Source organism: Scyliorhinus canicula, chromosome 25 (assembly GCF_902713615.1).
Source record: "Scyliorhinus canicula chromosome 25, sScyCan1.1, whole genome shotgun sequence".
Taxonomy (NCBI): Eukaryota; Metazoa; Chordata; class Chondrichthyes; order Carcharhiniformes; family Scyliorhinidae; genus Scyliorhinus; species Scyliorhinus canicula.
Genome location: NC_052170.1, coordinates 3,319,789 through 3,347,411, shown reverse-complemented (window position 1 = coordinate 3,347,411; position 27,623 = coordinate 3,319,789). Strand labels below are relative to the sequence as shown.

At 50.4% G+C, this 27,623-nt stretch overlaps 2 protein-coding genes across 2 annotated transcripts in view; one reads left to right on the top strand and one right to left on the bottom strand.

Moving 5' to 3' along the window:
- dnmt1 (DNA (cytosine-5-)-methyltransferase 1) overlaps positions 1 to 4,595 on the top strand; it is a 47,598-nt gene extending 43,003 nt beyond the window's left edge. The window contains exons 31-34 of the mRNA XM_038784970.1: positions 739 to 902; positions 1,341 to 1,457; positions 3,871 to 3,958; positions 4,230 to 4,595. Of these exons, the coding sequence (XP_038640898.1) occupies positions 739 to 902; positions 1,341 to 1,457; positions 3,871 to 3,958; positions 4,230 to 4,267 (407 nt within the window). The 3' untranslated portion in view covers positions 4,268 to 4,595. The remainder of the gene's footprint in view (positions 1 to 738; positions 903 to 1,340; positions 1,458 to 3,870; positions 3,959 to 4,229) is intronic.
- A 1,081-nt stretch (positions 4,596 to 5,676) lies between these two features.
- eif3g (eukaryotic translation initiation factor 3, subunit G) lies at positions 5,677 to 26,919 on the bottom strand. Its single transcript, XM_038784950.1, has 11 exons — positions 26,771 to 26,919; positions 26,613 to 26,680; positions 13,984 to 14,037; positions 10,525 to 10,613; positions 9,579 to 9,638; positions 8,763 to 8,867; positions 7,341 to 7,527; positions 6,632 to 6,739; positions 6,244 to 6,380; positions 6,052 to 6,158; positions 5,677 to 5,775 (listed from the first exon to the last, which is right to left on the bottom strand). The coding sequence occupies exons 1-11, from the start codon at positions 26,779 to 26,781 to the stop codon at positions 5,760 to 5,762; spliced, it is 942 nt and encodes a 313-aa protein (XP_038640878.1). The 5' UTR covers positions 26,782 to 26,919; the 3' UTR covers positions 5,677 to 5,759.
- Positions 26,920 to 27,623: the final 704 nt, after the last annotated feature.

The window sequence follows — 27,623 nt, the reverse complement described above, 5'->3', positions numbered from 1 at the left end:
TCCGGTTTGAAACTTTCCATTTGTTTAGCCCGTTGCCCCACTGTTGCCCGTTGATGAACTTATCGTTCATTGTCGGAAGGTTTTTAAATAATCTTCAAGAATTTATCACAATTTGTGTGTAAATTACTTTGTGCTGCATGGCACAGTGGGTTAGCACTGTTGTCTCACGGCGCCGAGGTCCCAGGTTTGATCCCGGCTCTGGGTCACTGTCCGTGTGGAGTTTGCACATTCTATCCGAGTCTGCGTGGGTCTCGCCCCCACAACCCAAAGATGTGCAGGGCAGGTGGATTGGCCATTCTAAATTGCCCCTTTATTGGAAAACAAATAATTAGGTACTCAAAATTTATTTTAAAAAAGAAAAAAAATTACTTTGTGTTAGGTTTGTCCCTTTGTCTCCTGCGCATCGTTCTCCCCTTTACAAAGATTTTTTTTTTGGTGTTAAATTTACAGTACCCAATTCATTTATTCCAATTAAGGGGCGATTTAGCGTGGCCAATCCACCTAGCCTGCACATCTTTGGGTTGTGGGGGTGAAACCCACGCAGACACGGGGAGAATGTGCAAACTCCACACGGACAGTGACCCAGAGCCGGGACCGAACCTGGGACCTCGGCGCCGTGAGGTTCAGGGCTAACCCACTGTGTCACCGTGCTGCCCCCCCTTTTACAAAGATTAGACAACACACACCACATGGAATTACGAGAGCAAGACCAACTTGAACTTATGTTTTGCTTTGCAGGTAAACAATGTGAGCCAGCTGACCGACAGTTCAACACGCTCATCCCTTGGTGCCTACCCCACACTGGAAACAGGCACAATCACTGGGCCGGCCTGTATGGCAGGCTGGAATGGGATGGATTTTTCAGTACTACTGTCACCAATCCTGAGCCTATGGGGAAACAGGTAAATCGAGGTTTCTGCCTGAACCATGCATGCAGCCATTTAATTGGCATTGAAATCTCTGGCTCATAACCATTTTTATGCCTTAAATTTAACGTATTGGACTAATTGGTTGAGTGGGTAAAGGCAGCTCCTGGTGTTACATACTGACCAACTGCCCTCCGGTTTCAGCTGCAGTTGAATTTCTGGGAAAGAGAATATTTAGTCCCGGATCCTCCTCCATGTTGACTTCCTCCTGGTGCAGAGCGTACGCGTGCTTGATAAGGAATGTGCTCAGCTACGGTGTGGTTGTAACAACCTACCAGCATGGGCTAGCCCCTGGAGCGCAGCAAAGAAGCCATTTCTCAGGGTGTTGGGGTGGAGAGGAGGAAGGGAAGTTTGGGGTGACAACAGCCAAATAATATTCTTGACGGAATCTGATGTTTGTTTTCTGTGTTCTAGGGCCGAGTTCTACATCCCGAGCAGCATCGTGTCGTGAGTGTGCGAGAGTGCGCACGCTCCCAGGGATTCCCAGATACATACAGGTTATTTGGGAACGTTTTGGATAAGCACAGACAGGTGCGTATTGCTGCTTCTCCCCCCTCTAGGGTTGAAAAATGATTGCTGGGTAGATTGGATAATTAAGTGCTGCAGCCTCCGCCTGCAGAGAACAGCTCCTTGTGCAGCAATTACCCTATTCAGGCAGCTTAGCCTTGCATTGAAAGATTGTGCTGCACTGACAGCTGCTTAATTTCTGGTACATAATCCCACCGGGCCTTTTGCGTATTGTACTATTGGCAGGAGATGAGCAGCAATATCAAAATTTGCTGCGGTCCTGGAACAAAACTGAAGCTTTCTCTACTTCTTGCCGGCATGCACGATCGGGAGGAACGATCTTGTCATTGGCAGAGGTTTAGGAGTAAGATGAAGAGAAAATGCTATTTAAATTCAGCCGGTCTGGCAGCTTCTGGAGAGAGAGAGAAACGGAGTTAACGTTTCGGATCTAAATAACCAGGTCATTGAGACACGACGTTAACTGTTTCTATCCAGACGCTGCCAGACCTGCTGAGTTCATCTAGCACTTCTGTTATTTCAGATTATCAGCATCTGCAGTTTTTGCTTTTATTAGGAGTAAGATGTCTTGGCAAGAGGTGTTGGCGACAGCCTGCTTCCTGTCAGTGGTCAGCACAGCTTTGGCAGCTGATACCATTCTGTGTGGTGGAGGAGGTATACAAGTAGTCACGTGAGCCATGTTGCTCATCTACATTCTTACCCAAAACAATTTTGTCGCAATGCAAACCCACTCCCCACTTGGCTGGCTGTCATTTGCTTTGTTCTATTAACACATTCTGCTGTCCAAGCTTTATGCCACCGTCAGCGCCTTCCGCAGTCCTCAACACTTCCTCCTGTCTTGTGCCCTGCACACCTTCGTTACAATTTCTCCTATCTCCCACCTAACCTGCTCCATCCCCTCTTATACAATATATACTCCATCACGTTTTCTGCCTTTGTTAGCTCTGAAGAGTCACATTGACGTGAAATTGTTTCTGAGGGGTGCACTAAAATTTGGGGCAGCTGCCACAGAGGCGCAATAGAGGAAGGTTGCTGTCAGCCACAATAAACTGAGGGGCTGGGAATTGTATTTTTTTTTTTTTTTTTAAACCCGGCTTCGGGCCAAATGACTCATGTATACTGTTGCTCGTTTTACTGGAGAGTGATTAACACGCCTCCGTTTAAAGGCCGTGTGCTTAACACTGCTATGGCTCTGTATGTGTAATTATGCTCGGAGTCGCCAGGTGCCGTATTGAGACACCGTCACAAGTATATCAAGGTCAGGTTCAAAGTAATAAATCCGTACACCGATTAGTAAGTCCAAACGATTGGTGTTTATTATAACAAATATAATAAATACACATGCATACGCTAAAGAGACTAACTTACTTCTAATACTAAACAACGAAATACTTATCTAGACAGGAACAGGCAAGGTCAGGGAACAAGGCCTTCGTCCCGTTCTTTGTCTGCAACTTTCTGATTCATAAAGTTGTCAAGATCCAGCAAGGTCTGGATCACGTAGCGATCGTTGTATTGGCACTTACAGTTCGATGGCTGAGGCTCAACGGCCGGTGATGAAACTGGAGTCAGGATGCGATGTAACAGGTCTGGGCCGGAGCAAGCAGACCGAACCATGTGTGGGACCTACTCTTATAGGTCCTAGAAGTCCGTGCCCCCTTGGGGCGGTTCTTTCACCTGCCAGGTATCGATTGGGCCTCTCCCAATCGATATCTTCCAAACCCCCCCAATCTGAGGGTCGTTCCTCGATGGGTGGGGCGGTCCCTATGGCTCTTTGTGTTGGTTGCTGTGGCGCCATTCTGTCTGGGCGTCTACGGAAAAGTATCCATTGATACTTAAATGTTTCTATTGTGCGGGGTCTGGATCTGGATCACCTCATTACTATGCAGATCTGTTTCCCATTTGCATCTTTGGCTGAAACTCTGCACCTGGCCAGAAACTGGTTTCTACGTGCAGAATGCAAATTAGTCTTCTGCAAGCTGCTTGTCCTCACTAAGACTGTTTTTCCCTGCAGCCTTAGCAGTTCTCCATTTTGTAGCCCAGTGTCCATCTTAGATGGCTACATTACGGTGAATATTACGTGTACCACAATTGTATTGCAACACCTCGAATACCATGACACCATTTGTAATGACCATTTTGAAATGTCTAATTTTATTTGACTGTATTGAAGCTCCACTGAGTGCAGCATGACGGGTGTGCAAACCCTGAATATTATTCCACTTTCTGTGACGACCACTTGTCGTTCTTTCAAATATTTTGAGTATCTTTTTGCAAAAAGGTTTCTCTCCACAGACGCTGCTAGACCTGTTGGTTTTCCCCCCTATTATGTGCTCATCTCCTGAAACTACAGCGTTTATTGCTAAATTGTGAGACAAATTTATAAATCTTGTACTAACTCCTTTTTTTAAACACCCAGGTTGGCAATGCAGTACCACCTCCTCTGGCTAAAGCTATTGGCCTGGAATTCAAACAGTGTTTGGTTGAGAAGAAAAAGAATACAGCAGGTAAAAAGTGGCTTGAAATATCCCAACACTACCATAATTATATTCAATATTGTAGCCAGCTTTCACAGCGCTGCGATCTTGTACCCTGAACCTCCTATGGTGCAACGGATAGCGTGGAGTTTTTGGGAGGGAGGTACCAAACCAGTACCCAGAGCTGGTCTTTGCATGTTAAAGGATGGCTGGGGGTGGAGGATGTGGGGAAAGGGGTAAATAGGTTAAAATTTACCCTGTCCACAATGGTTGTTCTTAATCACGCTTTATTTTCTATTAGAACCAATCAAAGCAGAGAGCATGGACACTACTGACTGATTCTCATCTCCCTTGAGCTTGATGTTCCCAAGGAACCTTCGCACTAGATTGAAGGCAGAAATATTCCTGTGAATATTCAGTGAAACAATGTCCTTTTTAACTGGCTGGCATGGAGTTGCCGATGAAGATGTAACATTGTTTTTTTAGTTAATGAACATTTTTCTCTTTGTGCAGTGCTGCCATGCATTGTGGATTTTAACCTGGTTTTAAAATGCACAGTATTTCAATAATTGCCCACTCTCTGCAGTGGTGATTCGTATGTTTAATGAACTTGTAGTTTTTATATGTTGTAATATTTCTTCCAATAAATACCTTTTATTAAGTGGTATGCTAGTGTCCCCACTACTTGTTTATATTGTGGCATGCACTGCTTCCATAGCAACAACAACCCTGGTTCGCTTCTGATGTCCGGGGGGGGGGGGGTTCTCTTTCAGAGTGTTGGTACAGACTCTGGCCTCCTGTGATATTTGTTGAGATGTGCTTTCTTTAATTTATTGGTCTGATGGCTGGAAAGCACCTAGAGTTGGGAGTCCCATCCATAAATCTCTCCCCTTATCATTAGCTTGTCTCTCTACCAAATTGTGTTTGGTACCCCCCTCCTGTGAAAACCTTCACAGTACCTTCCCAACCCACAAAGATATGCATGTTAGGTAGATTGGCCCACTAAATTGCCCCATAATTGAGGGGGGAACTTGTAAACTATATGGGTGGTACAGCACCTGGATCACATGTGTTTCCTCCCACAAGTCCTGAAAGACATGCTGTTAGGTGAATTGGACATCAAATTCTCCCTTGGTGTACCCGCACAGGTGCCGGAATGTGGTGACTAGGGGATTTTCACTAACTTCATTGCAGTGTTAATGTAAGCCTACTTGTGACAATAAAGATTATTAATATTTTGTCATGACCTTGTTAAAGCTGCCTTTCAATGCTGTAAATTTCACAAGATGCTGAAAGCAGCAACTGCCATGAGGCAGAGAAGGGGCTCCACCTGAAACAAGTCAACAAATTGTTCTTTTGGTTTCCCAATGCCTCAATTTTAATTCAGTAAGAAGTCTTACAACACCAGGTTAAAGTCCAACAGGTTTGTTTCAAACACGAGCTTTCGGAGCGCGGCTCCTTCTTCACCTGAAGAAGGAGCCGTGCTCCGAAAGCTCGTGTTTGAAACAAACCTGTTGGACTTTAACCTGGTGTTGTAAGACTTCTTACTGTGCTCACCCCAGTCCAACGCCGGCATCTCCACATCAATTTTAATTCTCATCCTTATTTTAAAACCGATCCACAGTCTGCAATCTGCTGAAAGTTCATGGATTAATTTCAACCAAACCGTTGAGACGGTGGTGAAGAGAAATGAGCCAATGGAAAAGCTGCACCCCGTGAACAAAAGAAATCAGACTCTAAACAGAGAATCGATGGTCCAGAAACTTTATTGGGTGACAACAAATCGACTTTGAACTGGCAAATGCTGTTAGTTCAGCTCCTCGGTAACCTCTCAGGTGGTTGATGGTCTGAAAGATAAAAAAGGTATCATCAGACAAAACGCACATCTCGTCAAATGTCACTGATTCTTAGTGGAAAGAACTGCACAAACTGGAATAAGTGTAAAATAGTTAACAAAAACCATTAGACCAAGAAAACAATGTCAGCACTAAGGGTTAAAATGGTTCCATGCCACTGGGTTTGCATGTTTGTACATACTGTTCTCTGGTCAATCAAGCTGCCAACATCACAGTTTCTGCACAATTCCAGGGGAAACACATTAGTCTAAAGATTCGACCACTTACTTGGCCCATTCCACATTCAGGATTAAGTGATCGTAACCAAAGCCTGAAACCCCAGCGATGGCCCTGGCAGCATCCTCACGCCGATGGAAACTAATAAAGGCAAAACCCTGCAAACAAAAAGCACAAAGTGAACTAAATAATGATCCGCAGAGAGTAATACTGATCTCAAATTCCAACATTTAATAGCCTTACCTTGGACTGGCCTGTGTTCTTGTCCTTAGCCAAGTAGATTCTAGAGATGGAACCGAAGGGCCTGAACAGCTCCTGCAGGTCAGTTTCTCGTGTGTCCTCCGAGAGGTTAGTGACACGGATTGTGGCATTGTCGTCCGCTGGGGGGGGGGACAAAATACAACAGCATCAACATCACACAAAACGTCCTTGGGGGTCTTGACTGAAAAATAAAGGCCCCCTCTTCCGCCACAAATTAGTTACAACTAACAGAGTGGGGACGACACTTCATCTAGAATCTCGCCCCAGCCAGCATTCTCAGCAGGGGGATTTTTCATTTCATCTTTTTGAAGGATGTGTAACGTTTGAAGTATTTATTCAGCCCCTGCCCCCTAGCCAAGCACGCACTTACCTCGACGGTTTGTCTGCATCGACTCTCCGCGGCGATTGGCTCCATCACGTAAACTGGGAGGGACGTACTTCCCAGTCTTGCTCTGAGCTGGTTGGGCTGCTTCAGGTTCTATGGGAAAATAATTCAAAATTTTAAGAAACAGGCTCCATCTTAACACAGGACCCATGTTCAGTTAATGTGGGCACCAGGCCAGCAGGCAGACTGTTACATTTTCTTTACAATAAAAGCAGAAATCTGAAATAGAAAGTGCTGGCTCAGCTCTGACCGCGTGTGTGTGGAGAGAAAGAGTTAACTCAGTGTTCCCTTTCTTTGCTGCACTCAGTCCTTCCCTCCACAAGCATTTCAGAAAATAAACTTTAAAATATACACAGAATTCGACTGAAGGGGGCAGCTTCTGGTTGTCAATAGTCATGCAGCAAATGCTTCTCTGTGATAGTCAGCAAGCTGCACGGACTGGGCGAGCACACCGATACCGAAAATGGCCTCAGTTCCTGTGGGTGGAGAAAATAACCAGGGTTCTCACTCCTGATAAGCCACTGATTCTCCCCCTGATCAGAAGCCTCAACACGTATTCCAGGCTCAGAAAGGAAGTCAATGTGCCAGCAAAGGACACTTCCTTCAGGAGAATAATAAGACTCAGTATGAAATGCCATTAGAGAGTGTTTGACATGCACTGTACAGATCGTCTCCCCTCGAGCTCTGGCTGTACCTGAGCCCTTTTCTTTCTCAGATGTGCTGAGTCCCAGCTGCTCTGCCAATTCCTTCTGCATGGGCCCCAGGGTGTCTTTGTAAGGACAGCGAGTGGTCCAGTGATCCCCTTTACAGATTCGGCAGGACACAATCTTCTGGCCTTTCAGTTTGGACATGGGGTCATCCTCTTCTGTGTTATTCAAATCCTGTAAAAAGTTTAAAAGGGGACAGTTTAGCAGGGTCACAGCGAACACTGTCCGAAATATACTCCCAGCAAGTCAGCTACACCCTGCAAGAGACAAGTTACTTCAATGGCTTCTATAGTGGGACTGGCCCCTCGAGCCTGGTCAGTCGTCCTATTAGACTACGACTGATCTGACTCTCAAATCCATTGCGCCACAGCTTTTACAACAGGTCCCTACCACCGAACCCGCCCCCATCAACCTAATATTCTTACTGTGACCGAGAAACAATAGCTGATTCACTGAAGGATGTCTTCTGTGTACTTTAGCGTTAATCCTGGAAGGCAGGGTCAGCATTTACTGCCCATCCCTTAGCGAGGATGGGGGTGAGCTTCCTTCTTGAGCTGCTGTAGGTACACCCACAGTGCTGTTAGTGAGAGGGTTCCAGGACCCAACCGGGCTGAAGTGCAGCACACACACACTGTGAAACTGCCTCGTTCCTGGACAGTTAGAACTTGGATGACACAGGGTGCAGAGGAGCTAAAGCCCAGAGCCCCAGTGGATGTTAAAGAGCCAGGTGCACTGACCACCTGCTGCCCCAGTTCATCAGTCAGTCCCAGGCATGGGTCAGTTTAGATGCCGTTGGCACATTGTTATTAATTCACAATGAGATTCACGTTGGGACTATTATAGAGACAGAGTACAAAAGCAAGGAAGCTATACTAAACCATTCTTAATTAGGCCTTAGCTGAACATTGCGCCCAATTCTAGCACCAGACTTGAGGAAGAACATGAAGGCCTGGTTAGGGTAGAGGAGGTGAGGGAACTTCAGTGTTTGGGAAGGAGCTGCAGAAGTTAAAGGTTAAAGTGAGACAGAATCAAAATGTTTCAAACCGGCAACGGTTTTGCAAATCAGGAGAAACCAGTTTCCACTGACAGGGGGGTCGGTGACCAGAGATTGCAGGTAATTGGCAAAAGAGGAGAAAGAATTTAAAAAGAGTGGAATCTGCAGCCCATAGGGTGAGGTGGAGGCAGATGCAACAGTAATTTACGCCAAGGGAACGGACTTAATTTTTGAAGAAAACTTGCAGGAGTACAGTGGGAATAATCCGATGGTTTTTGAAAAGCGGATGGGTGGAATCGTCCCCCGTCTTGTACCATTTATATTGTGGAAATGACACATCAACCATCCCGAGACTGACAGGCAAGAAGTGTTAGTTTGACATGTCCCCGTGGTCGCACTATGTTCCGTGTCTCACCTCTTTGTTGGTGATGAAGGTCATGTACACATCATCACTGACCGTTGTCGTGGCAACATTAGGACCTGGTGGGTCATATTCTGAGGTTCCAAATTTTTTCCAGTTCTGAAAGCAGAGGAGAACCCGTCAAGCGGGGGTAAAGCACTTTGGGACCCCGATGTCGGGAAAGGTTCGCTATAAATACAAGACTTCCTTTCACGTGGCATCACAGATATATCAGGGTTTGATTTACTCCTGGGCAGCATGGTGGGGCAGTGGTTAGCACTGCTGCCTCATGGCGCCGAGGTCCCAGGTGCGATCCCGGCCCCGGGTCACTGCCCGTGTGGAATTTCCACATTCTCCCCGTGTCTGTGTGGGTTTCACCCCCACAACCCAAAGATGTGCAGATTAGGTGGAATGACGATGCTAAATTCCCCCTTAATTGAAAAAAAAAGAATTGGCTACTGTAAATTTTTTTTAAAGGGTTCCATTTACTCTCCCTGTAATAGCGACCCGAGCATTCACTTCTTCACCAGGAGCACAGCCTGGCTTTCTCCAAGAGGAGTTCAGACGCTCCTTTTAGCACTGTCTGCACATCCTTACTGAGTACAACAATCAGGATGGTGGACTATACTCTGAATACCCCCTATCCCTCCTGCTGAATTCCTTTCCTGCTATCAAGCACACTGACGCTGGTTCTGGTACCATTCCCCTTGCAGCAATACCCCAGATCTCTCCCCTGCATTATCCCTACAGCCATTAGATCTTGGCAACAATGTCCATGAACATAAGCTTTGAAAAGTAATTGTTTGCAGATGTGCTCATACAGAAACTCACTTTGCGCCTGGCCACAGCTTTTGAAGCTTTCCTCGTTTCAATTCGGAATGTGCGGATAATCTGAAAGTAAAGTTTCAACATGTTTCACACAGTTACGTTTGGAACGTCAGACGCAAGCCCGGCTGTCATCAGTCAAGGTATCACTGGCAAGGCGGCCATTTCCCCGAGAAGGTGGCGGTTAAAGTGGGTTTGGCAGCAGGCAACACAATTTAAAGATTCTAGGCTAAAAATAACTTATTTACTCAGCGATGGTTAATGACCGGAGACTCGCTGCATACAAGGGAGGTGGAAGCAGAGATCATCAACAATTTCAAATGGAAAATGGATGGAAAATAGACTTCCAGAGTTACAGGGATAGAGCGGGGAATGGGATCGACTGGATTTCTCTACAAAGACAACATGGCCTCAATTTGTGCCAGGTGGATGAAACCCAGGTAAATTCAGCAAGCTTCTTGTCCCTAAAGGACAGCAATGAAGGGGTTTTATTTTTACAATGAGACAGCTTCATGGTCGCCAGCTTTTTAATTTTCAAATCCTTAATAAACGGAGTTAAAATTCTCAGACCGCCTCGCTGAAATTTCAGGATTACTAGCTCAGTAACAAAACCACCAACCAACTGCAAAATACTGTGCAGATCGGAACCACACAGCATTAAACACCTTCCCTCACTTTCTCACTCAGCACTTGTTGCAAAGTTGTGGTGTTTCCAATCACTTTCTGATTGTTAACGTCACAGGAACAAATGGAATGCTTCAGCAGGTGGATTTCTGCTCATTTCACAATCGGTGTAGCAAAACGTCAGCCCGAGAGGGAGGATTTACTCGGAATCTAGACAGAATCTGCTGTTCACCAGCTTACTGAGGGAGGTTCAATCAAGTCGACTTCGTTTTGAGATTTTAATTGTGACACAACAACTGGTTTTCAAGTACTGGAAATAAAACCTTACCTTCAATTTCTTTCCATCCTCATCGATTTTGTACTCAATGATAGTTTTAATATTCCCTTTCATCTGTTCTTTAGGTGAAGGCAGGGGACCTAGAGATCATCAAAAACTAAAGTAAAGGAAGGTATATTGCTGCACGATTGAGCGGGATGGGAGGTTCCCACACAGCACCAGCTCTTCAAACCTTCCCTTTCTCAAACTAAAGGTCAGCCCCAGAACAAGCTCTCAAGCTCTTCACCAACACCATATTATAACGGTGTTTCCAGAGCACTTTAAATCAGCCATAACCTGTATGAAACGCAAACTAATCCCACTGCCCCACTCTCTCCCCACAGCCTTTTATCAAATCAAAACTATTCCCATTGTCCCAACCTCCACATAGCTCTGTATTAAACCCAACCTAATCCCACTGCCCTGCTCTATTCCCATAGCCCTGTATCAATCCCAAACTAATTCCACTGCCCCACTCTCCCATAGCCCTGTATCAAACCCAAAATATTTCCATTGTCCAACCTCCCCAAAGCCCTGTATAAATCCCCAACTAATCCCACTGCCACGCTCTCACCCCATAGCCCAGTATCATTCCCAAACTAATCCCACTACCCCAACATCCCCATAGTCCTGTATCAATCCCCAACTAATCCCACTGCCCCGTGCTCTCCCCATAGCCCAGTATCAATCCTAAACTAATCCCACTACTCCAACCTCCCTATAGCCCAGTATCAATCCCAAACTAATCCCACTGTCCCACTCTCTCCCCATAGCCCTGTATCAATCCTAAACTAATCCCACTGACCCACTCTCTCCCCATAGCCCTGTATCAATCCTAAACTAATCCCACTGACCCACTCTCTCCCCATAGCCCAGTATCAATCCTAAACTAATCCCACTACCCCAACCTCCCTATAGCCCAGTATCAATCCCAAACTAATCCCACTGTCCCACTCTCTCCCCATAGCCCTGTATCAATCCTAAACTAATCCCACTGACCCACTCTCTCCCCATAGCCCTGTATCAATCCTAAACTAATCCCACTGACCCACTCTCTCCCCATAGCCCTGTATCAATCCCTAAACTAATCCCACTGCAGCAATCGCCCCACTGCCCTGTATAAATCCCAAGCTAATCCACTTCTCCGCTCTGCCCTGTATCAATCCCCAAATGGGGTCAGATGTATACTGCTGTGAGGGGCGTGGAGCAGTGGGGTTGGATAGGGGCCAGCGAAAGGTGAAGATTGACCTCCGCCTATATATTTTTTTAAAATTCAGAGTACCCAATTAATTTTTTTCAATTAAGGGGCAATTTTACAGTAGCCAATCCATCTAACCTGCACATCTTTGGGTTGTGGGGGTGAGACCCACAGGGAGAATGTGCAAATTCCACACGGACAGTGACCCAGGGCTGGGATCGAACCCGGGTCCTCGACGCCATGAGGCAGCAATGCTACTGACCTATCACTGGCCCCCTATCCATCCCCACCCCCACAACAGTACAAATCTGACCCATTTCCAGCTCCCTCCAGCTTTGACAAAGGTAGGGCAGCACGGTGGCGCAGTGGGTTAGCCCTGCAGTCTCACGGTGCTGAGGTCCCAGGTTCAATCCCGGCTCTGGGTCACTGTCCATGTGGAGTTTGCACATGCTCCCCGTGTTTCACCCCCACAACCCAAAGATGTGCACAGTAGGTGGAATCAACACGCTAAAGTGCCCCTTAATTGGAAAAAATGAATTGGGTACTCTAAATTTACAAAAAAAAAAAGCTTTGACAAAGAGTCACCCAGGCTCGGAAATTGAGCTCTCCACAGATGCTGTCGGACCTGCTGGGATTGTCCAGTATTTTCTGTAGATGTTATAAACTTGGATTTCCAAAAAGCGTTTGATAAGATACCACACACAAGACTAATTAACAAGATAAGAGCCCATGTTTTGGGGATAGTATATTCACATGGATCGAGGGGTATGTTCAGGATGACAACCTGTAACTAGTGGAGTGCCACAGGGATCAGTGCTGGGACCACAATTATTCACAATATATATTAATGGCTGGGACGAGGGAAGTGAATGTACTATTGCCAAGTTTGCGGAGGACACAAGAGATGGGAAGGCAAGTGGTAAGGATAACGTAGTCTCCGGAGGGATACAGACAGGTTAGGTAAATGGGCAAAAACTTGGCAGATGGAATATAATGTGGGGAAAAGGGAAGTTCTGTACTTTGGTGGGAAGAATAAAGGAGCTGAATATTATTTAAATGGAGAAAGACTGCAGAAAGCTGCAGCACAGAGGGATTTGGGGGTCCTCGTGCATTAACCACAAAAAGCTAGTATGCATATTCAGCAGGTAATAGGGAAATGCAATGTTTGCCTTTATTTCAAAGGGAATGGAGTATAAAAATAGGAAAGTCCTGCTAAAAGTATACACGGCACTAGTTAAGATCACACCTGGAATACTGTGAACAGTTTTTGTCCCTTTGCCGAAGGAAGGACGTACTGGCATTGGAGTCAGAGAAGGTTCACTAGGTTGATCCCGGGTATGGGGGGATTTTTTTATGAGAGGTTGAGCAGGTACAGCCTATCACTTCTCGGTTTTTAGCTAATATCAAGGGTCAGACAAGACAAGCCCGAGATTAGGTGCAATGGCTTTTTTGTCGGCCTGGAGCTTGTATGTAGCTCTTGTGGAGACCAGGAATTGGCTTCAATTTGAATATGAATTGGTTTTTGGTGCAAGCACGGCTTTGCCCAGCCCACTCTGCACATTGGCTTTGTTACTTTAAGGATGGGATAAAAAAATGTTTTGAAAAGAGTAGATTCCGCATGGAGGTCATTGGAGTTTCGAAGAATGAGAGATGGCCTTGAGACATAAAGGATTCTCCGAGGCCTTGACAGGGTAGATGCCACGAGTCTCGGACCAGAGAGCATGACGTGAGGGATCGCCCATTTCAGACAGAGTTCAGGTGGAATGTTTCACTTTAATATCTCATCAAAAGACATATTGCATTGCGATTATTCACTCAGGTCTCTGCAGTTGGACTGGAACCCAGAGCTGTCGGACGTGGGCAGGTGGTTGCAATTCACTGAGCTACGGCTGACTATCTCCAATGGTCAGAAAGATAACGTGGGAAGAGGGTTTACAGGAATTGGGAGTGAATCTCAAGAGAGACCCTCCTTTGGCTGGTGTACTCCAAACCAGTTCAATCTGCGAGATGACCCAACAACTGGGCTCAATGGTCACCCCGGCAGCTGGATCCTGGGAGAGTCAAACACTTTTCAGCTAAAATGACCTTTCTTACAAGAAGCTTTGGACAATAGGGAGATTGTGCATGTAGCGATGTGTGTGTGTGTGTGTGTGTGTGTGTGTGTGTGTGTGTGTGTGTTGGGGGGGGGGGGGGGGGGAGGAGAGAAGAGGCTCTGGTCAACATCACTAAAGTTTGACTACTTTAACTAACTAACGTTTACCACTGCTGCCTACCTTTCGGCACGGATACATCCACATCTCTTTCAAATGCATTTTCGGTACTTTTATCTGGAATGACAAACGGGTTAAAACATTCCACAAAACAACTGCAGAACGATAAACAATGGGAACCGAGACAGCAAATGGTGCACGGGAGGCCCAGCTGTAACTGGACTACAGCAAGAAGAATCTTGTCCTAGTTAATCCCTTCAAATGTTTGTGGCAAAGTTACAGGGAAACTGAGTCAGCTGAAATGGGTTGAGTGAGGGGATCAGCAACTTCCAACCATCACGGTCAGACTCCGGAAGCGCCTGCTGCTGGAATAGGGCCTTGGTGGGGCCACAGCCGAAGTACGGTTTAGTCTCCTTAACCGAGAAGGATAGACTTTCCTTGGAGAGAGTGCAACACAGATTAACTACACTGAGGATGAAGGGACATGAGAAATAGGAGCAGGCCATTCACCCCCTCGAATCTGCTCCACCATTCAACTGGATCATGCTTCATCTGCTACCTCAGTGTCACTTTCCTGCACTATCCCCATATCCCTCAATGTCTTCACAACAGTATCTTGAAATCGATCAACCTCCATCTTGAACACACTCAGTGACTGAGTTTCCACAGCCTCTGGGCTAGAGAATTCCAACGATTCACCAACCTCTATTAGTGAAGAAAATTCCTTCTCATCTCAGTCCTGAATGGCCTGTCCCTTATTCTGAGACTGGGTTCCTGGTTCGAGAACCACCCCTCCCGACCCCGGGCAGGGGAAATATTCTTCCTGCATCCGCCCTGTCGACCTCTGTAGGAATGTTGTACATTCCAATGAGATCACCTCCCATTCCTCTAAACTCTGGAGAACACAGTTGCCTCAATCTCTCCTCACAGAACAATCCCGTTCTCCCGGGAATCAGTCTCCTCAATCTCTCCTCACAGAACAATCCCGTTCTCCCGGGAATCAGTCTCCTCAATCTCTCCTCACAGAACAATCCCACTCTCCCAGGAATCAGTCTCCTCAATCTCTCCTCACAGAACAATCCCACTCTCCCAGGAATCAGTCTCCTCAATCTCTCCTCACAGAACAACCCCGCTCTCCCAGGAATCAGTCTCCTCAATCTCTCCTTACAGAACAATCCCGCTCTCCCAGGAATCAGTCTCCTCAATCTCTCCTCACAGAACAATCCCACTCTCCCAGGAATCAGTCTCCTCAATCTCTCCTCACAGAACAATCCCACTCTCCCAGGAATCAGTCTCCTCAATCTCTCCTCACAGAACAACCCCGCTCTCCCAGGAATCAGTCTCCTCAATCTCTCCTTACAGAACAACCCCGCTCTCCCAGGAATCAGTCTCCTCAATCTCTCCTCACAGAACAATCCCATTCTCCCAGGAATCAGTCTCCTCAATCTCTCCTCACAGAACAATCCCAACATCCCAGGAATCAGTCTCCTCAATCTCTCCTCACAGAACAATCCCAACATCCCAGGAATCAGTCTCCTCAATCTCTCCCCACAGAACAATCCCACTCTCCCAGGAATCAGTCTCCTCAATCTCTCCTCACAGAACAATCCCAACATCCCAGGAATCAGTCTCCTCAATCTCTCCCCATATCCAAATCATTGATACAAATGGTGAATAGATGGGGCACAAGCGCCTACCCTTGTGATCACCCACGAGGAACAGTCTGCCACCCTGAGAATCACCAATTTATTCCTACCCTTTACTGCCTGTTAATCCTAACCAATCCTCAACCCATATTACCCCCAACCCAAGTGTTCTAATGTTGTTTACTCACCGCTTGTGTGGCACCTCACCAAAAGCCTTCTGAAAATCCGCTACCTCGCATCCACCGCTTCCCCTTATCTATTCTGCTCGTAACAGAGTACATAGAAAAATACAGCACAGAACAGGCCCTTCGGCCCACAATGTTGTGCCGAACTTTTGTCCTAGATTAAGGACAAATTAATCTACACCCCATCATTCTAACGTAATCCATGTACCTATCCAATAGCCGCTTGAAGGTCTCTAATGTTTCCGACTCAACTACTTCCACAGGCAGTGTATTCCATGCCCCCACTACTCTCTGGGTAAAGAACCTACCTCTGACACCCCCCTATATCTTCCACCATTCACCTTAAATTTATGTCCCCTTGTAATGGTTTGTTCCACCCGGGGAAAAAGTCTCTGACTGTCTACTCTATCTATTTCCCTGATCATCTTATAAACCTCTATCAAGTCGCCCCTCATCCTTCTCCGTTCTCATGAGAAAATGCCGAGCACCCTCAACCTTTCCTCGTAAGACCTACTCTCCATTCCAGACAACATCCTGGTAAATCTCCTTTGCACCTTTTCCAAAGCTTCCACATCCTTCCTAAAATGAGGCGACCAGAACTGCACACATTACTCCAAATGTGGCCTGACCAAGGTTTTGTACAGCTGCACCATCACCTCACGGCTCTTAAATTCAATCCCTCTGTTAATGAACGCTAGCACACCATAGGCCTTCTTCACAGCTCCATCCACTTGAGTGGCAACTTTCAAAGATCTATGAACATAGACCCCAAGATCTCTCTGCTCCTCCACATTACCAAGAACCCTACCATTAACCCTGTATTCCGCATTCAGATTTGTCCTTCCAAAATGGATAACCTCACACTTTTCAGAGTTAAACTCCATCTGCCACTTCTCAGCCCAGCTCTGCAACCTATCTATGTCTCTTTGCAGCCGACAACAGCCCTCCTCACTATCCACAACTCCACCAATCTTCGTATTGTCTGCAAATTTACTGACCCACCTTTCAACTCCCTCATCCAAGTCATTAATGATAATCACAAACAGCAGAGGAACTGATCCCTGCGGTTTTTAAACAGGGGCACGACATTCGCCACTCTCCAATCCCCTGGTACCACCCCTGTTGACAGCGAGGACGAAAAGATCATTGCCAACGGCTCTGCAATTTCATTTCTTGCTTCCCATAGAATCCTTGGATATATCCCGTCAGGCCTGGGGGACTTGTCTATCCTCAAGTTTTTCAAAACGCCCAACACATCTTCCTTCTTTTTAAAAAAAAAATGTTTTATTCTCCATTTTCACATTTCCCCCCAAAATCCCCCCCCCCCCAAACAGTAAACGGTAACAAATACAAAGTCAATCCCCTTAACAATAACAGCGATCCCATCCTCCCACCACCCCAAACAACAGCCCACCTGTCCATATGTGCATCCAATGAAACAAATCCCTCCCACAGTGGAAACAAAAAACAAAGAGAAAAAGAGAAAGGAGTCCGGGACCGCCCAGGGTCACCAGTGTCCACCCCCCCCTGCCCATGGTCACCCTAGAATCCGCCCCCCCCCACACTCAACGCCGTCCAACCTCTGAAAGAGTACCGTATGTGATACCCAAGGGTTGTAAACCCTCCCCTCCAACTCCTCCCATCCACTGCCTCTTGTAAAACTCCTCCCCCCAACCTCGGTTCCTTCCCCCCAACTTTCCACCCCGGCTAGACCACCCGGACCCTGTTCTGCCAGGCTCCGATGGCCGCAGCCCCTCCCCCCACCTCACTCCCGTTTACTGACCGGTTTAAACCAGCCAGCGTGGAGGCTCCCGCCCGGGTCCCTTTCCCCCTTGCCCAACCCTAGGAAAGCCCAAAAATCCTCTTTTTTTTTTAAATAATTTTTATTGAATTTTTCAAAATACAAACATTTTAACCCCCCCTACATTTACATTTAAATTATAACAAAACAAAGTCAAACCCCCCTACTTAACAAGAAAAAGAAAAAGAATCCCCCCCCCCCCCCCCTACCCGCGCATCCCCCCCCCCCCCCCGGCGAACCGACAGTCAGACCAACTTATCATTTCTAGCAGCGTCCTCGGGCAGGCCTTGCCCGTGCCACCGCCGCTACCGTACTTCCTTCGTCGTTTTCCCCCCCTCTCCCCCCCCTCCCCCCCCTCCCCTCCCCTCCCGGGTTGCTGCTGTCATGGCCTCAGTTTCTATCTCTGATCCAAGAGGTCTAGGAAGGGTTGCCATCGCCTGGAAAACCCCTGCACCGACCCTCTCAGGGCGAATTTGATCCTTTCCAATTGGATAAAGTTTGCCATGTCGTTTAACCAGGTGTTAACACTCGGAGGCCTTTCGTCCCTCCACTGAATCAGGATCCTCCTCCGAGCCACCAAGGACGCAAAGGCTAATATTCCAGCCTCCCTCGCCTCCTGTACCCCCGGTTCCACCCCAACCCCGAAGATCGCAAGTCCCCATCCTGGCTTGACCCTGGACCCCACCACTCTCGACACCGTCCCTGCCACCCCCTTCCAGAACTCCTCCAGTGCCGGACATGCCCAAAACATATGTGCATGATTCGCAGGGCTTCCCGAACATCTAATACACCTGTCTTCACCCCCGAAAAACCGACTCATCCTTGTCCCCGTCATGTGGGCTCTATGCAGTACCTTAAATTGAATGAGACTTAGTCGCGCACATGACGACGACGAGTTAACCCTCTCCAGGGCGTCTGCCCATGTCCCGTCCTCTATCTGTTCCCCCAGCTCTAACTCCCACTTATCTTTCAGCTCCTCTACTGGTACCTCCTCCACCTCCTGCATAATCTTATAGATGTCCGAGATCTTCCCCTCCCCGACCCAGACCCCTGATAGCACCCTATCACTCACCCCCCTGTCGGGGAGCGCGGGGAACCCCGCTACCTGTCGTCTGGCAAATGCCTTCACTTGGAGGTACCTGAACGTGTTCCCCGGGGGGAGCCCAAATTTCTCCTCCAGCTCTCCCAGGCTCGCAAACCTCCCCTCTATAAACAAGTCCCTCAGTTGTCTAATACCCGCCCTCTGCCAGCTCTGGAATCCCCCTCCTGTGTTTCCCGGCGCAAATCTGTGGTTCCCTCTTAGTGGTGCCCCTATCAGACCTCCCACTTCCCCCCTGTGTCGCCTCCACTGCCCCCAGATCTTGAGGGTGGCCGCCACCACCGGGCTCGTGGTATACCTCGTGGGAGGGAGCGGCCATGGTGCCGTTACCAGTGCCCCTAAGCTTATGTTGCCGCAGGACGCCCTCTCCATGCGCTTCCAGGCTGCCCCCTCCCCTTCCATCATCCACTTTCGTACCATCGATGTATTTGCCGCCCAGTAATATCCGGAAAGGTTGGGTAACGCCAGCCCTCCACTATCCCTACTCCGCTCCAAAAAGACCCTTCTAACTCTCGGGGTGCCATGTGCCCACACATACCCCATGATACTACTCGTTACCTTCTTGAAAAAGGCCCTGGGGAGGAAGATGGGCAGACACTGGAACAAAAACAAGAACCTCGGGAGGACCGTCATTTTAACTGACTGCACCCTCCCTGCTAGCGACAGCGGCACCATGTCCCACCTCTTAAACTCCTCCTCCATCTGCTCCACCAGTCTGGAAAAGTTCAACTTGTGTAGGGTCCCCCAGTTCTTTGCCACCTGCACCCCCAAATACCTAAAACTTTTAACTGCTCTTTTGAAGGGGAGCCTCCCAATTCCCTCCCCTTGGTCTCCCGGGTGTATTACAAAGACCTCACTTTTCCCCAGATTTAATTTATATCCCGAAAAGTCCCCGAACTCCGCTAGTATCCCCATTACCTCCGGCATTCCCCCCTCCGGGTCTGCCACATACAACAACAAATCATCCGCATAGAGCGAGACCCGATGTTCCTCCCCTCCCCTTGTCAGTCCTCTCCACCCCCCTGAACCCCTCAGTGCCATCGCCAACGGCTCAATCGCTAATGCAAAGAGTAAGGGAGATAGGGGACATCCCTGCCTAGTACCTCGATGGAGCCCAAAATATTCTGACCTCCTCCCGTTTGTTACCACACTTGCCATCGGAGCTGAATAGAGCAGTTTTACCCACTTGATAAATCCCTCCCCAAACCCAAACCTTTCCAACGTCTCCCACAAGTATTCCCACTCCACCCTGTCAAATGCCTTCTCCGCGTCCAGCGCTACCACTATCTCCGCCTCCCCTTCCACTGCTGGCATCATAATCACATTTAACAATCTCCGAACATTTGTGTTAAGTTGGCGTCCCTTCACGAACCCCGTCTGGTCTTCATGGACTACCCCTGGCACACAGTCCTCTATCCTGGTTGCCAGGACCTTTGCTAACAGCTTGGCATCTACATTTAAGAGGGAGATAGGCCTGTAGGACCCGCACTGGACCGGGTCCTTGTCCCGCTTCAAAATCAAGGAGATCAGGGCCTGCGACATTGTTGGAGGCAGAACCCCCCCCTCGCGCGCCTCATTGAAGGCTCGCACCAGCACTGGACCCACCAAGTCCACAAATTTCCTGTAAAACTCCACCGGGAACCCATCCGGCCCCGGCGCCTTCCCCGCCTGCATCTGGCCTATCCCTTTAATTAGCTCCTGCAGCTCTATCGGCGCCCCCAACCCTTCCACCAGCTCCTCCTGTACCTTTGGGAACCCCAATTTGTCGAGAAAGTTCTTCATTCCCCCTCTCCTCTTCGGCGGTTCAGACCTATACAATTCCCTATAGAAGTCCCTAAAGACCCTATTCACCTCTTGCCCCTTCTGCACTACATCCCCACCCCTCTCTCTCACTCCCCCAATCTCTCTGGCTGCATCTCGCTTACGAAGCTGGTGTGCCAGCATCCTGCTCGCCTTTTCCCCGTACTCATACGCCGCACCCTGCGCCCTTCTCCACTGCATTTCCGCCTTCCTAGTGGTCAGTAGGTCGAACCTGGCCTGCAAGCTACGCCGCTCCCTTAATAGCCCCTCCTCTGGCGCCGCCGCATATTTCCTATCTACTTCTAGGAGCTCCCCCACCAGCCTCTCCCTTTCCTGCCTCTCCTTCCTCTCTCTGTGTGCCCTTATGGAGATCAGCTCTCCTCTAATCACTGCTTTCAAGGCCTCCCAGACCGTCCCCACCTGCACCTCACCTGTGTCATTCGTACCCAGATAGTTCTCAATGCCCGTTCTCACCCTTCTGCACACCTCTTCGTCCGCCAACAGCCCTACATCCAGGCGCCACAACGGGCGTTGGTCCCGCGCCTCCCCCATGTCCACGTCCACCCAATGTGGTGCATGGTCCGATATCGCAATGGCCGAGTACTCCGTGTCCTGCACTCTCGGTATCAGCCCCCTGTTCAATACGAAAAAATCGATCCTAGAGTACACTCTGTGGACGTGGGAGAAAAAAGAATACTCCCTCGCCCTAGGCCTACCAAATCTCCATGGGTCTACCCCTCCCATCTGCTCCATGAACCCCCTTAACACCTCTGCCGCTGCCGGCCTCCTATTCGTCCTGGAACTCGATCTATCCAGCCCAGGGTCTAACACCGTATTAAAGTCCCCTCCCATGATCAGGCCCCCTGCCTCCAGTCCCGGGATGAGGCCCAGCAGGCGCCTCATAAAACCCGCGTCGTCCCAGTTCGGGGCATACACATTTACCAGTACCACACTCTCTCCCTGCAGCCTACCCCTCACCATCACGTACCTGCCCTCCTTGTCTGCCACCACCTCTGCCGCCACAAACGACACTCTCTTTCCCACCAAAATCGCCACCCCCCGGTTCTTGATATCCAAGCCTGAGTGGAACACCTGTCCCACCCACCCCTTTCTCAGGCGGACCTGATCTGCTACCCTCAAATGAGTCTCCTGCAGCATTGCTACATCAGCCTTCAGTCCCTTCAGGTGTGAGAAGACCCTTGATCTTTTGACCGGCCCATTCAGCCCCCTTACGTTCCACGTGATCAATCGGGTCGCAGAGCGACCCGTCCCTACTCCCTGTCGATTAGCCATGTCTTGTCCCTTGCTCGCCCCGGGTCATCCCTTCTTTTCTGACCCGCTTCCCATAGCGATGGCCCCCCCCCCCCCACCCCCCCCGGCTCTCCCCTTCTCGTCCCTGGTCTTTCTAGCAGCAACCCGGTGTCCCCCCCCAGTCCCCCCCCCTTCCCCCCCCCCCCCCCCCCTGGCTAGGACCCCTCCTAGCCGCGATGTACCCCACATCGTACTCCCGAGAGTCAGCTGGTCTCCGCTGACCCGGCTGCTCCTGCCACATTCCGACTCCTCCCGGTTCACCCCATCTGCGCCCGTGAAAGATCCCCTTAAAACCCCCGAGAAAGACCCGCATAATCAACCCGCTCCCCCCCGTCCCGTCTCCCCAACTTAACGATATAAATACAAATACCCAATGGCAACTAAATACATAAATACTTAACTACATACTTAAATAACAAAATAATTAACTAACTATCAACTAACCGCGTGCCCAACCATCACCCTCCATCAAACAGTATAAATAACCGCAGATAACCATAACCCGAAAAGAAAAAAAAGAACCAAAAAACCCCCCCAAGCACCCAAAGAAAAAGGGTAAGAGGGGTAAATAACTAAGGGAAATTGGAAACGGGAAAAAACACCCCATAAGAAGCCAACGACCCACAATAGAGATTTCAACAGTACAAATATACAGAAACACCCAACAACTCGAAACCTTCAAAATATTCAGAAAAGTCAACCGTTCGAGAAAAAACACCCCAAACACTCCACGAAACTGTTACCCAGTTCCGACCTGGCCTGAAAAAGAAAAGGGCCACTTGCACAATCAAGAGTCCCCCGGCGGCTACGACCGCCGGTGCTCCCAGGTTTTAGTTCGTGTCCAACTTTTCCTCTTGTACAAAGGTCCAGGCCTCCTCTGAGGACTCGAAATAATGATGTTGGTCCTTGTAGGTGACCCACAAGCGCGCCGGTTGCAACATTCCAAATTTGATCTTTTTCGCGTGTAGCACCGCCTTTGTCCGGTTGTACCGGGCCCGCCGCTTTGCCACCTCCGCAGTCCTGGTACACCCTTACCGTCGAGTTCTGCCACTTGCTGCTTTTCTCCCTTTTAGCCCACCTCAGGACTTTCTCTCGATCACTTAGCCGCTGGAACCGCACCAGCACCGCCCTCGGGGGCTCGTTTGCCCTAGGCCTCCTGGCCATGACCCGGTATGCCTCTTCCAATTCCAGGGGCGCCGGACCGGCCCCTTCCCCCATCAGGGAGCTCAACATCTCCGCCACATATCCCGGGAGATCCGACCCCTCCAGGCCTTCTTCCAGGCCCAGGATCCTCAAATTTTTCCTCCTCATCCGAGTGTCCAGCTCCTCGAAGCGGCTCTGCCACTTCGTGTGGAGTGCCTCGTGCACCTCCACCTTTGCCCCGATGACTGTGGCCTCCTCCTCCCTCGCGGCCATCTCCTGCTGCAGATCTTTAATCGACGCCTCTTGGATCGCCTGGGCTCCCACCAACCTGGTGGCCGTCGCGTTCATGGACTCTAAGAGTTCCACTTTCATCTCCGTGAAAAAACGGAGGAGAGCGGCCTGCTGCTCCTCCGCCCATTTCTTCCACTCCTCCGGTGCACCGCCGGCCGCCATTTTGATTTTCTTCCCCCGCTTTTTTTGGGGAGCTGCTGCCGTTTTTCTTGCCGCTCCACTCCGGGTACCGACCATAAAATCGGTCTAGTTCTCCTCAGGGGACCTTCCCCCACCGGGATTCGTTTTTTCAGCGCCGTTGGGGCCCTCCAATTGGCCCAAAAACACCTTTGTTGCAGGAGCTTCCAAATGTGCGGCTTAGCTAGTCATAGCCGCAACCGGAAGTCAAAAAAAAATCCTCTTTTAACACACACACCCCGCATATCCACCTACACCCCACGGAGCCCTCACTGCAAGTCCCATCACTTCCCTTGTCCAAGTATATACAACATTAGCCCCATTAGCCCATACACCCGAACGCAGTAAAACAAAAGGGAGACACAAAAAAGAAGAAAATACAGTCCTGAGGTTACATCGGCACATGGCCATATCTCAACTTCTCAGTTCTGCCACAGTCCTTCTGCCTTCGCAAACTCCTCCGCTGCTTCCGCCGTTCCAAAATAAAAGTCCTTGAACTTGTAAGTCACCCTCAGCTTCGCTGGATATACAATGCCGCACTGCACCTTGCTAATGTACAGTGCCCTCTTCACCTGGTTGAAAGCAGCCCGCCTCCTCGCCAGCTCCACCGTAAAGTCCTGGTATACACGTATACCAGCTCCAGCCCACTGCACCACCCGCTTCTGCTTGGCCCAGCACAGGACCTTCTCCTTCCCACAGTACCTACGGAAGCACAGAGTCACTACCCTTGGCGGCTCATTCGCCTTTGGTACAGGCCTCCCCAACCGATTAGCCCGATCCAGTTCATATCGGGAGGGATCCTCCCCCTCCCCCAATAGTTTCGCCAGCATAGCGGCAAAATACTCCGTCGGCCTCGGCCCTTCAACTCCTTCGGGCAGCCCCACAATCCTAAAATTCTGACGCCTGGACCCGTTTTCCAGGTTTTCTAATTTTCCTCGCAGATCGCTGTTCACCTCCATCACCTTCCGCATCTCCTTCCCCATCGAGGTAAGTTGATCACCGTGCTGCAATAATGTCTCCTCCACTTCCTTCAGCGCCTCCCCTTGCTCCCGCACCTCCGTCACTGCGCTCGCCAACGCCGTCGTCACCGGGGAAATCGCCTCTTCCACCAGCACACTCAAAACCTCCCTCATCTCCTTCCTCCACCAGCCCACTCAAAACCTCCCTCATCTCCTTCCTCCACCAGCCCACTCAAAACCTCCCTCATCGCCTCCAGGTGCTTTGTAAACTGCCTTTCAAATTCTGAAGCCATTACCGTGGTTATTTCTTCAGCAATGCGGCCTCCCCTGGTGCTCCAGCCTCCTTTTTTCCTGGTGACCCCGTGGTGACCTCTCCTCTCCCCGACAGGCCCTCAGCTGTTCTTTTAACGGCCGTTTTCTTACCGACCCTTGACATCCTCTTCTGCTGTGCCTCCTCCGTGTCTTTGATGCCTCCGTGGACCTTGGGGTCGGGCTTAAAGCCCCGAAAATGCCGTTTGAAATTGGGGGCCCTCCGTTGCACGGCCGCTTCCTGCCCGCCGTCACCGGAAGTCCCCACATCTTCCTTCTTAAGTATCTCCTCGAGCTTACCAGTCTGTTTCACGCTGTCCTCTCCAACAATATGGCCCCTCTCATTCGTAAATACTGAAGAAATGTACTCGTTCAGGACCTCTCCTACCTCTTGACTCAATATACAATCTCCCGCTACTGTCCTTGATCGGGCCTACCCTCGCTCTAGTCATTCTCATATTTCTCACATATGTGTAAAAGGCCTTGGGGTTTTCCTTGATCCTACCTGCCAAAGATTTTTCATGCCCTCTCTTAGCTCTCCTAATCCCTTTCTTCAGTTCCCTCCTGGCTATCTTGTATCCCTCAAGTGCCCTGTCTGAACCTTGTTTCCTCAGCCTTACATAAGTCTCCTTCTTCCTCTTATCAGGAAGCAAAATACTGTACACACCCCTGTCAGCATCAACGGGGCTGAGGTGGAGATAGTTAGCAGTTTCAAATTCCTTGGGGTGCACATCTCCAAAAATCTGTCCTGGTCCACCCACGTCAATGCTACCACCAAGAAAGCACAACAGCGCCTTTACGTCCTCAGGAAACTAAGGAAATTTGGCATGTCCACATTAACCCTTACCAACTTTTACAGATGCACCATAGAAAGCATCCTATCTGGCTGCATCACAGCCTGGTATGGCAACTGCTCGGCCCAGGACCGCAAGAAACTTCAGAGTTGTGAATACCGCCCAGTCCATCACACGAACCTGCCTCCCATCCATTGACTCCATCTACACCTCTCGCTGGAAGGCGATTACCAACACACCCACTACCTCTCCAGCCACCTTTCAACACTCTGGGATGCAGACCGTCAGCTCCAGGGTATTTGCCAACTTTCAGCCCCATTATTTCTCTAGTACTACTTTTCAATGATACTAGTTTTTTTCAGTTCCTCATTACCCCAAAAACTTCAGGGGTTTTAATGTATCTTTCTGTGTGAAGGCAGCAGAGACTGATGAAAACACTGATGAAGTAGACTAGACCGATATTCTCTGGGGTTGAAAGGTGATTTCATTGAAACGTATAGAATTGGTACATTGAAGACATCAAGCCCCACACATCCCCATCCTGCTCATCCCTCCACCCCCTCCCCGTCCTCTCTCCCTTCCACCCCCTCCCCTAGCCCCTTTCATTCCCCCCTCCCGTCCTCCACCACCTATTCCCTCCTGCTCCCCTTCCTCTCCATCCTTCACCCCTCCACTCTCCCCTCCTCCACTCTCCCCCCTCCTCCTCCTCCCCACTCTCCTCCTCCTCTCCCACTCTCCCCCTCCACTCTCTCCTCCCCACTCTCCCCCTCCTCCTCTCCCACTCCCCACTCTCCCCCTCCTCCTCTCCCACTCCCCCCTCCTCTCCCACTCCCCCCCTCCTCCTCTCCCACTCCCCCCCTCTCCCACTCCCCCCCTCTCCCCCCTCCTCCTCTCCCACTCCCCCCTCCTCCTCTCCCATTCCCCCCTCCTCCTCTCCCATTCCCCCCTCCCTCTCCCCCCCCCCCCTCTCCCTCTCCCTCTCCCTCTCCTCTCCCTCTCCTCTCCCCTCCCCTCCCTCTCCCCTCCCTCTCCTCTCCCCTCCCCTCCTCCCAATCTGCGATGGTCGCCACAGTAGAATAGCCGCTGCAATCTGGGCAGGGGGACAATGAGGTTAGAAACACCATTGCTCCGGGTCCCGATGCTCACGTGGGCCTGGGCCCCGGGCTCTGCTGCTTACCCTCGTCTCCCTCCTCCTTCCCCTCGTCTCCCTCCTCCTCCACCTGGTCGGCCCAGCTGGGCTTCGAGCTGCGGGACAGAAAAAGAAAGGCGCCGGTTAGTGAGGGAGTGGCGCTCCCAGGCCCCAGGACCCGACCCCGGCCCCGCTCCCGCACTCACTCAAAATCCATGTGGGACACCAGCCGAGCGCCGCTTGAGAGACCGGCACAGGCCGCACGGAGAGAGGAGGGAGGCAGCGGCGGTCCTCCCCGCACAGCGCCACCCGGAGGCTGGGAGGACCCAGCGGCCACAGCGCCACCCGAAGGCTGGGAGGACCCAGCGGGCACAGGCCGCACGGAGAGGGGAGGGAGGCAGCGCCGGTCCTCCCAACACAGCGCCACCCGGAGGCTGGGAGGATCCAGCGGGCACAGCGCCACCCGGAGGCTGGGAGGACCCAGCGGGCACAGGCCGCACGGAGAGGGGAGGGAGGCAGCGCCTGTCCTCCCAACACAGCGCCACCCGGAGGCTGGGAGGACCCAGCGGGCACAGCGCCACCCAGAGGCTGGGAGGACCCAGCGGGCACAGCGCCACCCGGAGAGGGGAGGGAGGCGGCGGCGGTCCTCCCCGCACAGCGCCACCCGGAGGCTGGGAGGACCCAGCGCGCACAGGCCGCACGGAGAGGGGAGGGAGGCAGCGGCAGTCCTCCCAACACAGCGCCACCCGGAGGCTAGGAGGATCCAGCGGGCACAGCGCCACCCGGAGGCTGGGAGGACCCAGCGGGCACAGGCCGCACGGAGAGGGGAGGGAGGCCGCGGTGGTCCTCCCACCACAGCGCCACCCGGTGGTTGGGAGGACCCAGCGGGCACAGCGCCACCCAGAGGCTGGGAGGACCCAGCGGGCACAGCGCCACCCGGAGAGGGGAGGGAGGCGGCGGTCCTCCCCGCACAGCGCCACCCGGTGGTTGGGAGGACCTAATTGGACGTCACTGCGCCACCTGGAGGCTGTGAGGATGAAGCTGGCTGGGCGCCACCTG